This window comes from Dreissena polymorpha, chromosome 11 (assembly GCF_020536995.1).
Source record: "Dreissena polymorpha isolate Duluth1 chromosome 11, UMN_Dpol_1.0, whole genome shotgun sequence".
Classification (NCBI taxonomy): domain Eukaryota; kingdom Metazoa; phylum Mollusca; class Bivalvia; order Myida; family Dreissenidae; genus Dreissena; species Dreissena polymorpha.
In genome coordinates this window covers 78,497,476-78,511,162 of record NC_068365.1, presented here as the reverse complement: position 1 = coordinate 78,511,162, position 13,687 = coordinate 78,497,476, and the positions used below count along the sequence as shown (strand labels likewise).

The 13,687-nt window shown below is 36.7% G+C and overlaps 1 protein-coding gene across 1 annotated transcript; it reads left to right on the top strand.

Annotated features, from left to right (window-relative positions):
* Positions 1-10,747: 10,747 nt before the first annotated feature.
* LOC127851763 (uncharacterized) lies at positions 10,748-13,533 on the top strand. Its single transcript, XM_052385635.1, has 2 exons — positions 10,748-10,831; positions 12,498-13,533. The coding sequence occupies exons 1-2, from the start codon at positions 10,801-10,803 to the stop codon at positions 13,316-13,318; spliced, it is 852 nt and encodes a 283-aa protein (XP_052241595.1). The 5' UTR covers positions 10,748-10,800; the 3' UTR covers positions 13,319-13,533.
* The last annotated feature ends 154 nt before the right edge of the window (positions 13,534-13,687 follow it).

Sequence of the window (13,687 nt, the reverse complement as noted above, 5' to 3'; positions counted from 1 at the left end):
CGGAAATATCTGATGTCTCATGAAAATAAACAACAGTATTTATTAAACAAGAATAACATAATAATCAATGTTTTCTTTTCAAAAATTAATACTTTATCCAGTTTTTCAAAGCTGCACATAAAATACGATTTACAGTGGTATTTGTGGCAATCCGGAATAGTACGTTGCTCCGGAAGTTCATAAGTTTGGACATTTTTATATAAGGTTATTAAACTGATTATTCGAATATATGCAAATAATGACAAACGAATATTTGAATATCATATTAATATTCGTTTCCATCCCTACGATATAACTAGTGACTGACAAAGAAGTGTTTGGTTTTTCTTGAGCAGCTGGATTATGTTTAATAAAATATACAGAACTCTAGGCATTGGTACATGCTTAAATTAATATCTCTTTTATTTGGTAACAATAGGTTACCTATTTGGTAGATATGTCGAATAAGGACAAAATAAGCGACACAATTCAACCTTACACGTTGTCCTCCGAAGAGTTTGCATATCAAAAATATACACGTGTTCTTTCTTTTAGGTCAGTTACTTTATCAATACCAATAGCAAAACGATACAAAAGTGGCTTTGCGTATAAAAAGAAATTGAAACATGTAGTTAGCAAACAGTAACATGAAATAAAAGGGAAAACACATATATAGCCATACTTGCGATAAGAGATTGCGCATATACGTCAATAAATTTATAAATGCTATGAACACATATTTATGTGGTTATTCGTTTAAGTCTATAAACGTATTGCTTATCTTTATTACAATTCGTTCCTTGCCAACCGACAGAGCACTGACACACATAGCTGGAAGCGCCATTCGAACAGGCACCATGCAGACAAGGATTTCTTGTGCAGTAGTTGATTTCTGTTAATATACAAATCCTTATTGATTGCATGCCAACTATGAATCTAGTAGTGCATAGAGCATGCAAAATCATGAGCAGATACCGATCGTTACAGATCTATACAATCGGACATACCTTAAATATCAATGTCCTCATAAGAGGTTGCATATTACAAATAAATACGTGTTCTGTTTAGGCCGATGGCGTGAACAATACTAATAAACGCGGAGTACTGACGAAATATAAACATATTTGTTATGCGACTTTGCACAGTAACATTGAAGACGAATACCCTATATTATAAAATATTACTTTATCGCTTACCAAGAACACAATTTTAGTCCCGCGAACATTTGAGATTATCATGCTTCTACGCCCTGTTCAATGATTTTGGAAGTTACGTTAAATGTTTGTAGGAAATTCGTTTAAGAGGAAACACAAATATTGATCGAGAGGTCCACATGTTAAAAATCGCTGATTAACCACGGATTATTTCAACGGTTTTGATAAGGAAGCACGCAACTAGCACACACAATTAACATGTGTGAAAAAGTATTTGAGAGAACAAGGAAACGTCATTGTTATAAAAAGTACCATAAATATTTATTCAACAATTACCAACGTAACAGTTAAATTAAAACAATTACGTGCATGTTTAATGAATGATAATAAATTCTAACCTTGAAATATACAGTAATCCATTGTGATAATAAAGTTCAATCATTTTCGAGCTTTTATTTTCGTTATGTTTGCAACAGTGGTGCACACAATATTGTACGTTGCTTGACGTCATTTATTTCTATATTGAATGCATCATTTTATGGTTTAAAAAGTCGATCTACCACCCTCTTCTTAAGAATTTAATTGGTTGTGGTAACATTATTATGTGTGTCTGTTCATTATTTACTTTTGATCCCATCTGTCCATGTAAACTGAAGTTTGCTGTCTGAATGTGTTTATAAATATAGGATATTGCAAGAGTGGTCGTTTTGTATTGAATTTATTAAACAAGTCATCTTAATAAAGATAAAAAAGTGGATTGCCGAGTTGTTATCTTTATTTAGATGACAAGTTTAATAAATTAAATTCAAAATGACCACAAATCTAAGATTATATTTATATCATGACCAGCAACAAATTTCTTTTTTATTTTATGCTCTTTTCACCGTTTATTCACATTGTAAAAGAGTAAAATGAAGAAATTCGCTGGAATAATGACGTCATTTCGTCAAAAAATGACGCCATTTCACAGTTATATAACTAGTGTAATTACACCCGTGTAATAAACAAAATTTAGCATTACGTTATTTCAATTATCTACATTGCTGTCCCGTATTCGCAAATTGTGCTGCACTGTAAATTGCTTAATATTTTCGGTTTGTTTAATTATACCCTCATGGTGAAGTGTTTCAACTTTTTTTTTAATAAACAAGTGGAATAATAAATATAATATATGATACCATACTTTTCCTCCGCCATATTGGTCTCTTTTTGATATCACATTATAACAAAAGTTACCAAACTATGTATTCTGCATTTATCTATGATTAAACGCGTCATGTGTTAACACTGCATGGGCAGCATTTCAAACAATTGTTATGTCTATACTCGACACTGTGGCTCCGGTAAAAGAAATTAGGCTTAAACAGCGTAGTGAACCTTGGATGACGTCTGAAATTATTGAGCTCATAAAACTCCGGGATACTGCATTTTATAATTTCAAGAAAACTCGCACTAACGATAACTTTGAGATTTTCACTATGTATAGAAATAGACTCCAGTATTTAGTAAAATCAACCAAAGCTGAGTATTTCTCAAATAAAGTTGAGGAACATAAACATGACTCAAAGGGACTTTGGCATCATCTTAAAAGTCTTGGTTATAAAACTAAAACCAAATCCAGTTCTAATATTGTTCTCAATATTAATGATGAAATATGCCATTACTCGTCTACAGTTGCCAATCATTTCAATACGTTTTTCACGACAGTAGCCTCAAGTCTAGTTGACAAACTTCCTAGTGCCAAAAATATTTTTACTACAGGAAATGATATTTTTAAAAGTTATTATTGTAAAGAGAAATCTGCAAATACTATTTTTATAATAAAGCATGTTTCAGAAGAATTCGTATATAAGGAGTTGTGCAAGTTAAATGCGTCAAAGAGTACAGGGTTAGATGGAATCCCTGCTAGATTTGTGAAAGATGGTGCTTCTGTTCTCAAAATCCCAGTCACCTTCATTGTTAACATGTCCATTGAATCAGGCGTGGTTTCTGATGATATGAAAGCAGCTCGTGTTACTCCAATATACAAAAAGTCAAGCCCTCTCGAAGTCGGCAACTATAGGCCGGTTAGTATTCTTAGTGTAATCTCAAGATACTAGAAAGATCTATATACAACCAGCTATCAGAATTCTTAACCGTAAATTCCCTTCTGTATGAATTCCAGTCAGGATTTAGGTCAAAATATTCAACAGACACATGTTTAATTCATCTTCTTGACTTTATAAAAGGTAATAATGCTAAGGGTCTTTATACTGGGATGGTGCTACTCGATCTACAGAAAGCATTTGATACGGTAGACCATTCAATACTGTATAATAAACTACATGAGTTAGGAGTGGAATCTATTGACTGGTTTAAGTCCTATCTGACTTACAGTACACAACTAGTACACACTAACAAGGTGTCTTCAAACAGCCTTAAAGTTACATGTGGAGTTCCTCAAGGAAGCATTCTTGGCCCCTTGCTCTTCCTATGCTACGTGAATGACTTGCCCACATGTATAGACACTGACTGCAAACTCATCTTGTACGCAGACGACAGCGTTATATTGTTTGCACATAAAGATCCTGCGACCATCTCAAATAAACTTTCTCGGGTTATGGACAATTGTTCCACTTGGTTAATCGATAATAAGTTATCCCTACATTTAGGCAAGACCGAATGTATGCTTTTTGGGTCTGCAAGGAAATTAAAGAAAATTCGAAATTTCCATGTAAGCTGTAATGGTCACACGATACCATCTCAGAACCAAGTAAAATACCTAGGCCTAACTATTGATTGCACTTTAAATTGTGAAGCAATTATAGACAATATAGTCAAAAGGGTCAACTCTAGAGTAAATTTTTTTTTATAGACACTGTGAAAACCTCAGTCTTCAGACTAAACAAACACTTACGAATGCATTGGTACAATGTCACTTCGATTACACTTGTTCATCTTGGTATGCTGGACTAACAAAGAAATTACAGGGTAAATTACAAGTGGCGCAAAACAAGGTCATTAGAATTTTATGAGACCTTCCGTCAAGAACTAGCATTACTTGTAACGAGCTCGAGTCAGTTCAGATGTTCAAGGTCAATGATAGAGCTCGCCAGCTCAGGTTAAATCATGTTTTTAATATCTTCAATGAGAAGGCCCCCAAATATCTTGAAAACGAATTTGTAAAAGTATCATCTTTTCACTCCAGAACAAGATTTAGTACATATAACTTTAAAGTCCCACTATCGTCTGGCTCTGAATCTGGAACTTTTTATTCCACGGCCATACATGACTGGAATGCCTTGCCAAATAACATCAAAGCGATCAAATCTAAGCAGGGGTTCCAACTTGAGGTTAAACGGTACTTAAACAAGTCTGCACGTGATAGAGAAAACTCTGATTCTATTTATTATTGAATGTTGTATATTATGTTTTTATTGCTATTTTTAGCTTGTTTTTTCTGTGATAAATATTCAGGTGCAGGATTACTATATCGTCTAGTTCTTATATTATATTAATTTTTAAACAATGATCTATTTTTAATAAACAGTGTTATATGCTTAAATACTATTGACAACAAGGCATAATATGGGTGTGCGTGTGAGACCGTCCGTTCCGCACCTTTATCTGCCTTGCGTTTCCAAATTTTTATTTTTATTTGAGATGGTGTCTTAAAAAACTTGTCTACACAAGTTTTGTGGTTTTTCACTTCTGTATATTGTAACATTGTACTTCTTGTTTGCTTAAGATAAGGGACCCCAATGGAAATAAGTACTTGTACTTTATTGGGTTATCCCAGGTCTGCAAGATCAATATATATTTGTACACTGTTATTTCTTTACCATATTTGTTTTATAATAGGTTCTTATCTGTAGTATTGTTATATTGTACCTTGATTTTGAACCTGAATAAATTTGAATTGAACTGAATAAATTTGAATCTATAGATTTACAAAATCAACATTAGCCACCTCGCACAAAATGATATTTCGGCAGTTATCGTAAGGGTTTTCTGAGTTGGCGTTGTTTTATTTGATAGTGGTGACAAACCAATCTCCACAACCATCCAATGAGAGCTGATCATTTAATACAATACCAGCCTTACCCCTTACGCTCGCCCTTTCTTTTCTGTACTTGTTACCAGATGTGCGTGAAGATGTGTCCTTTTCTAACAGTGCATTGGAACTTAAAGGTTCAGAACAAGCTTCTTCGTAACCACCACCTTTATGTCCTGTATTAAATAAAGCATTCTCCCATCACTTGTGACACCCATTTAATTTTGGCATTTTATGTTGTTTTTAGCTCTTGCATTGCATTCCATTGATATACAGACAAGCTATTGACATAACCACTGTTCCTGAGAATATCAGAAGTGCTATATCACTACCATCTCAGTAAGCAAATATCCTTCATTTTTACATGATTTACTCTTTTCAGTGGGAATCGAACCCACAGCAGCCAGACACCTTGGTTAACAAACACAATGCTTTAAGGTATATGCAAGGTATAAGGATTGATATCTGAAAATTTTAAAACGCTGTGAGGTACAAGGCACACACACACACACACAGTAGAATGCTATTTACTCAACTGAACACATACAGACAGAGGTATCCATAGTCTATTGTAAAGATAATAATAATATGAATCAACGACATGGAGGTAATAATGACCAAAAATGTCTTGAAGGTCTTCAAACCCAGCACTTAAGGCCAAATTATCAAGGACCATGAGCACACTTATTATAATAATCAGACCCACCTCAGACGCTCAGTGTACATTTTGGTGAATACCTCTATATGTATGTACTGTGTTTCTAGTGCGTGTGTGTGTGTGCCTCGTACCTCACAATGTCGGTTCAGTAAATTGTATATTACACTTTTCAACTGCACTTTTTGACAACAATTACTTAAAAAATCAAAATGCTTCCACCTACAATTTTGAAACTTCATATGTAACTGCACATTGATGAGTTCTACACGCCACACCCATTTTGGGTCACTAGATCAAAGGTCAAGGTCACTGTGACCTCTAAACAAAAATTAAAACTGCACCCACAGCCGAGCATTGGCACCCGCTATACGGTGCTCTTCTTGGTCATTATAACCACCATGTTGTTGTTTCATATTTTTATTTCCTTTAAAAAGGACTATGGATACCTCTGTATGTATGTGTTCAGTTGAGTAAATAGCATTCTACTGTGTGTGTGTGTGTGTGTGTGTGTGTGTGTGTGTGTGTGTGTGTGTGTGTGTGTGTGTGTGTGTGTGTGTGTGTGTGTGTGTGTGTGTGTGTGTGTGTGTGTGTGTGTGTGTGTGTGTGTGTGTGTGTGTGTGTGTGTGTGTGTGTGTGTGTGTGTGTGTGTGTGTGTGTGTGTGTGTGTGTGTGTGTGTGTGTGTGTGTGTGTGTGTGTGTGTGTGTGTGTGTGTGTGTGTGTGTGTGTGTGTGTGTGTGTGTGTGTGTGTGTGTGTGTGTGTGTGACTTGTACCTCACAGCGTTTTAACATTTTCAGATATCAATCCTTATACCTTGCATATACCTTAGAGAATTGTGTTCGTAAACCAGGGTGTCTGACTGCTGTGGGTTTGATTCCCACTGAATACAGTAAATCATGTAAAAATGTAGGGTATATGCTTACTGAGATGGTAGTGATACAGCACTTCTGGTATTCCCAGAAACAGCGGTAATGTCAATAGCATGTCTGTATATCTATGGAATGCAATGCAAGAGTTAAAAACAACATAAAATGCCAAAATTAAATGTTTGTCACAAGTGACGGGAGAATGCTTTATTTAATACAGGTAATGAAGGTGGTGGTGACCAAGAAGCTTGCTCTGAACCTTTAAGTTCCAATGCACTGTTAGAAAAGGACACATCTTCACGCACTTCTTGCTACAAGTACAGAGAAGAAAGAGCGAGCGTAAGGGGTAAGGCTGGTATTGTATTAAATGATAAGCTTTCATTGGATGGTTGTGGAGATTGGTTTGTCACCATACCAACTTACTTAAAGTTTACATTTTGGTGAATACCTCCATATGTATGTACTGTGTTTCTAGTGCGCGTGTGTGTGTGCCTCGTACCTCACAATGTCTGTTCAGTAAATTGTATATTACACTTTTCGACTGCATGTTTTGACAACAATAACTAAACAAGAGGCCCATGAGGGCCTGAATCGCTCTACTGCTTTAAACACTGTGACCTTGACCTTTGACCTAGCGACCTGAAAATCAATAGGGGTCATCAGCCAGTCATAATCAATGTACCTATATAGTTTCATGATCCTAGGCCTAAGCATTTTGAAGTTAACATCTGGAAACCGTTTTACTATTTCGAGTCACTGTGACCTTGACCTTTGACCCAATGACCTGAAAATCAATAAGATTTGAGTCCTCATTAATATAAAGACACTGAGCAAGTTTGAAAAGAATTGGATGAAAACTGTGGACTTTACCGGATAAAACAAGTTTTTACTGTTTCGAGTCACTGTGACCTTGACCTTTGACCCAGTGACCTGAAAATCAATAGGGTTCGAGTCCTCATTAATATAAAGACACTGAGTAAGTTTAAAAAGAATCAGATGAAAACTGTGGACCTTTTTGTGTAAACAAGTTTTTACTATTTCGAATCACTGTGACCTTGACCTTTGACCCAGTGACCTGCAAATAAATAGGGTTCGAGTCCTCATTAATATAAAGACACTGAGTAAGTTTGAAAAGAATAGGATGAAAACTGTGGACTTTATCGGATAAACAAGACAACGTCTAACACACACACACAGACACCAATCCATCCCATAAGCTCTTCTGCCTTTGGCAGTAGAGCTAAAAAATCAAAATGCTTCCACCTTCAACTTTGAAACTTCATATGTAGCTGCACATTGACGAGTTCCACACTCCACACCCATTTTTTGGTCACTAGATCAAAGGTCAAGGTCACTGTGACCTCTAAAAAAAAATAAACTGCACCTGCAGCCGAGCATTGGCACCCGGTATGCGGTGCTCTTGTTGGTAATTATTACCGCCATGTCGTTGTTTCATATTTTGATTTCCTTTACAAAGGACTATGGATACCTCTGTCTGTATGTGTTCAATTGAGTAAATAGCATTCTACTGTGTGTGTGTGTGGCTTGTACCTCACAGCGTTTTAACATTTCCAGATATCAATCCTTCTTCCTTGCATATACCTTAGAGCATTGTGTTCGTTAACCAGGGTGTCTGACGGCTGTGGGTTTGATTCCCACTGAATACAGTAAATCATGTAAATATGTAGGGTTTATGCTTACTTAAGATGGTAGTGTTACAGCACTTCTGGTATTCCCAGAAACAGCGGTAATTCAATAGCGTGTCTGTATATCAGTGGAATGCAATGCAAGAGGTAAAGACAACATAAAATGCCAAAATTAAATGCTTGTCACAAGTGACGGGAGAATGCTTTATTTAATACAGGTAATGAAGGTGGTGGTGACAAAGAAGCTTGCTCTGAACCTTTAAGTTCCAATGCACTGTTAGAAAAGGACACATCTTCAAGCACATCTGGTTACAAGTACAGAGAAGAATGGGCGAGCGTAAAGGGTAAGGCTGGTATTGTATTAAACTATCATCTCTCATTGGATTGTTGTGGAGATTTGTTTGTCACCACTACCAACTTACTTCAAATTTACATTTTGGTGGATACCTCTATATGTATGTACTGGGTTTCTAGTGTGTTTGTTTGTTTGTGCCTTGTACCTCACAATGTATGTTCAGTAAATTGTATATTTCACCCTTCGATTGCACATTTTGACAACAATAACTAAATGCTGTGGGTTTGAACCCTTCTGAGTGTGTTCAACCAGTTGTTGGCTTCTGAAGAGATGGTACATGTAAGTTAGGGAGTGACCTATGAATGATAATTTTGTGAACTGCTTGATTAAACAAAAAAGAAAACTGTTTCAATGAGCAAAACCCAATAAATGAAAGATAAAATACATTATTTATAAAAACCACCAAAGGCTAAAGCGTCTGAGGTGGGTCTGATTATTATGATAAGTGTGCTCATGGACCTTGATAATTTGGCCTTAAGTGCTGGGTTTGAAGACCTTCAAAACATTTTTGGTCATTATTACCTCCATAATAATGACCAAAAATGTCTTGAAGGTCTGCAAACCCAGCGTTAAGGTCAAATTATCAAGGTCCATGACCACACATATTATAACAAGGGCTGTTTGTAAAACATGCATGCCCCGATATGGGCGGCTGTCAGTTGTAGTGGCAGCCATTGTGTGAATACGTTTTTTTTCACTGTGACCTTGACCTTTGACCTAGTGACCTGACAATCAATTGGGTCATCTGCCAGTCATGATCAATGTTTCTATGAAGTTTCATGATTCTAGGCGTAAGCATTCTTGAGTTATTATCCGGAAACCATTTTTTACTGTTTTGAGTCACTGTGACCTTGACCTTTGACCTATTGACCTGAAAATCTATAGGGGTCGTTTGCCAGTCATGATCAATATACCTATGAAGTTTCATGATCCTAGGCGTAAGCATTCTTGAGTTATCATTTGGAAACCATTTTACTATTTCAAGTCACTGTGACCTTTGACCTAGTGACCTGAAAATCAATAGGGGTCATCTGCCGGTCATGATCAATGTACCTATGAAGTTTCATGATCCTAGGTGTAAGCATTCTTGAGTTATCATCCGGAAACCATTTTACTATTTCGAGTCACTGTGGCCTTGACCTTTGACCTAGTAACCTGAAAATCAATAGGGGTCATCTACCAGTCATGATCAATGTACCTATGAAGTTTCATGATCCTAGGCCTAAGCGTTCTTGAGTTATTTATTACTAAAGCGTCAGAGGTGGGTCTGATTATTATAATACATGTGCTCATAGAACATGATGATATGTCCTAATGCGCTGGCTTTGCAGACCTTCAAGGCATCATAATCCCCCGCCATAGAGTATTGGAAGTGCTTAGGCAGATTTCATTGAAACTTGGTATGAGTATATATATGGATAAGAGGATGATGCACACCAAATGGAATTGTACACCATATGTTTATAACGGAGTTATGGCCCTGTGTATCTTTAAACAATGCTTTTTTGAGTGTCAAATATAACACTTTTGTGTCCAGAAGCATATTGGCAGGGGATATCAATTCAACGAATTTGCTTGTTTGTCATTATTTCCTCCATGATGTTGTTTCACATTTGTGTTACCTTTACAATAGACTATGGATACCTCTGTTTGTATGTGTTCAGTTGAGTAAATAGCATTCTACTGCGTGTGTGTGCCTTGTACCTCACATCGTTTTAACATTTCCAGATATCAATCCTTACACTTTGCATATTCCTTAGAGTATTGCGTTTAATAACCAGAGACTCAAGCTGCTGTGGATTCAAGTCCCACTGAAAAGAGTAAATCATATAAAAATGTAGGGTATATGCTTCCTTAAGATTGATGTTATATAGCACTACTGGTATTCCCTGAAACAGCGGTAATGTAAATAGCGTGTCTGTATATCAGTTAAATGCAATGCAAGAGGTAAAAACAACATAAAATGCCAAAATTAAATGCGTGTCACAAGTGACGGGAGAATGCTTTATTTGATGCTGGTAATAAAGGTGGTGGTGACAAAGAAGCTTGCTCTGAACCGTCCACTTCTCACAGCAAGGAAAAGGTCACATCTTCACGCACATATGGTTTCATGAACAGAAAAGAAAGGGCAAGCTCAAGTGGTAAGGCTGTTATTATAACAAATGATCAGCTCTCTTTGGGTTGTTTTGGAGATTTGTTTGTCACCCCTTACCCACTTACTTTAAGTTTAACATTTTGGTAAATACCTCTGTGCATGAACTGTGTTTCTATTGTGTGTGTGTGCCTCATACCTCACCCTGTCTTTACAGTAAATTGTACAATACACCTTTGTACTGCACTTTTTGACAACAATAACTCAATGCTGTGGGTTTGAACCCTACTGAGATTGGTTGCCCCTGAGGAGGTGGTTTCTTCAGTTATGACTTATCATTATGCCCCCCTTCGAAGAAGAGGGGGTATATTGCTTTGCTCATGTCGGTCTGTCGGTCGGTCAGTCCACCAGGTGGTTGTCAGACGATAACTCAAGAACGCTTGGGCCTAGGATCATGAAACTTCATAGGTACATTGATCATGACTTGCAGATGACCCCTATTGATTTTGAGGTCACTAGGTCAAAGGTCAAGGTCACGATGACCTGAAATAGTAAAATGGTTTTTGAATGATAACTCAAGAACGCATATGCCTAGGATCATGAAACTTCATGGGTAGATTGATCATGACTCGCAGATGACCCCTATTGATTTTGAGGTCACTAGGTCAAAGGTCAAGGTCACGGTGACCCGAAATAGTAAAATGGTTTTCGAATGATAACTCAAGAACGCATACGCCTAGGATCATGAAACTTCATAGGTAGATTGATCATGACTTACAGATGACCCCTATTGATTTTGAGGTCACTAGGTCAAAGGTCAAGGTCACGGTGACCCGAAATAGTAAAATGATTTTCGGATGATAACTCAAGAACGCTTTTGCCTAGGATCATGACACTTCATAGGTACATTGATCGTGACCCGCAGATGACCCCTATTGATTTTCAGGTCACTAGGTCAAAGGTCAAGGTCACAGTGACAAAAATCGTATTCACACAATGGCTGCCACTACAACGGACAGCCCATATGGGGGGCATGCATGTTTTACAAACAGCCCTTGTTTATAAAATTTTTAACTGGCCAGTATAAATACTTTATTTCATACAGTTAATGACGATGATAATGATGATGATGATGATGATGATGATGATGATGATGATGATGATGATGATGATGATGATGATGAAGATGATGATGATGACGAAGAAGCTGGCTTTGAACCACCACCCCCCCACCCCCCTAAAAAAATAATAATAAAATAATATGTTTGAAGAGGCTTTACTGAAATAGGTGTGTCCATTTGTCTGTCTGTCACCAAACAACTTTATGTTGGTCTCTTAAAAAATAAATTTTGGGAATGCAGCATGTGGTTATGTTTACTCTACAAAAGCTAAAGTCTGATTTAGTGTATTTTATATGCTTTGCTTTCTTTTGACAGATACTGCTATATGTATGTACTGTGTTGATTGGAGTAAGATTTTAGTGTGTGTATTAAGTTGTACCTCACTGTATCTGTACAGTAAATGCTCCAGTACACCTTTGTATTGCATTAATGCACAATATTTAAATGCTGTGGGTTCAAATCCTACTGTAACGGTAGAATCTTGCAAGTTAAAAAACAGAACGTTTTTATCTCTGTTTAAATACTGTTTGGTTTTGTAATCATACAGATATTTGTTTGATACATGATTCATTGTAAATGTTTGTTGATTTTCAGAATCAGATGTCAGTGAGTCAGAGAGCTTAGATGACACTGATAACGACCCAGACTTCAGTTTAGAATCCAATTATGTGTCCGACTCCTCATCCGATACATCTGAAGTCATTCCACAGACAGTTTTTCCATCGCTCACTATGAAAAACAAATCAAGTACAATTGTAAAACTACCATCTAATAAACAAAAAACTGTGTATTGGTCAAATAATGAGGTTTCTTCAACCACGGATGGTGCTTCAAACAGAAATGCAAAAATTACAGTCCAGACAAGTAATAATGAAAATGGAAGAAAGTGGGATAAAAAACAATACTGTCTTTTCTGCGAGAAAGGTTACACAAACATAAGAAAGCATTACTTAAAATCACACAAAACTGAAACAGAAGTTCAGAAAATATTACGTATGCCCATGAAATCCAAGGAACGCACAGCAGAACTGACCCACTTAAGGAATGCTGGAAACTACAAACATAATGTGAGTGTTTTGAAAGAGGAAAGCGGTGAATTTTTCATTGTTGCAAGAAAAACACATGACAAAAAACCCGAGGATTATCTCCCATGTGATGACTGCTTGGGTTTTTTCCTAAGAGAAGGTCTTTGGAGGCACAAACAGGTTTGCCCACTTCGCAATCCTTCTTTAGCCTTGAAGATAGGGCACCTGCTCAAAAAATGTGCGAAAGTGGCAAAATCTGAAGCCCTGATTATAGGTGATTTAGATCAAGGAACCAGAGCAAACAATTTCTTAACACTCTGTAATGACGAATGGGCAGATGAAATTTCAAGCTGTGCTTTACAAACTCTTACAAAAAAACAAGATGAATAAAGGCTCATTATTGCCATTATCAGAAGACATCATGCGCCTCAAAAATTTCATGGACAAAAAAACAGAGTCTTTATTGGAAACTCTTTTCAACAAAGCTGATTGGGACTTGCTGAATCAAATGACCCTGGCACAGATTGTTATGTTCATTCGTAGGCGTGGGGGCGAAATGCAAAGAATGCAAGTGGATTCTTATACTTCGCGAATGGTAAATAAAGATTGTCCACAGGAAGTTTATGAAGCTCTTAGTGCTACAGAAAGAATCCTTGTTAATACAATGGTGCGAGTGGAAATCAGAGGGAAAAGGGGGCGAACTGTTCCCGTGCTTATGACCGAAAAGTCACAGAGTTGCCTTGAAGTTCTATTTAAATG

Excerpts from the sequence above, each read along its gene's own strand:
- LOC127851763 (XM_052385635.1), top strand. The coding sequence starts at position 10,801 with ATGAACAGAAAAGAAAGGGCAAGCTCAAGTG. Across the intron at positions 10,832-12,497 it reads AGAAAGGGCAAGCTCAAGTG|AATCAGATGTCAGTGAGTCA; the intron begins GTAAGGCTGTTA and ends GTTGATTTTCAG.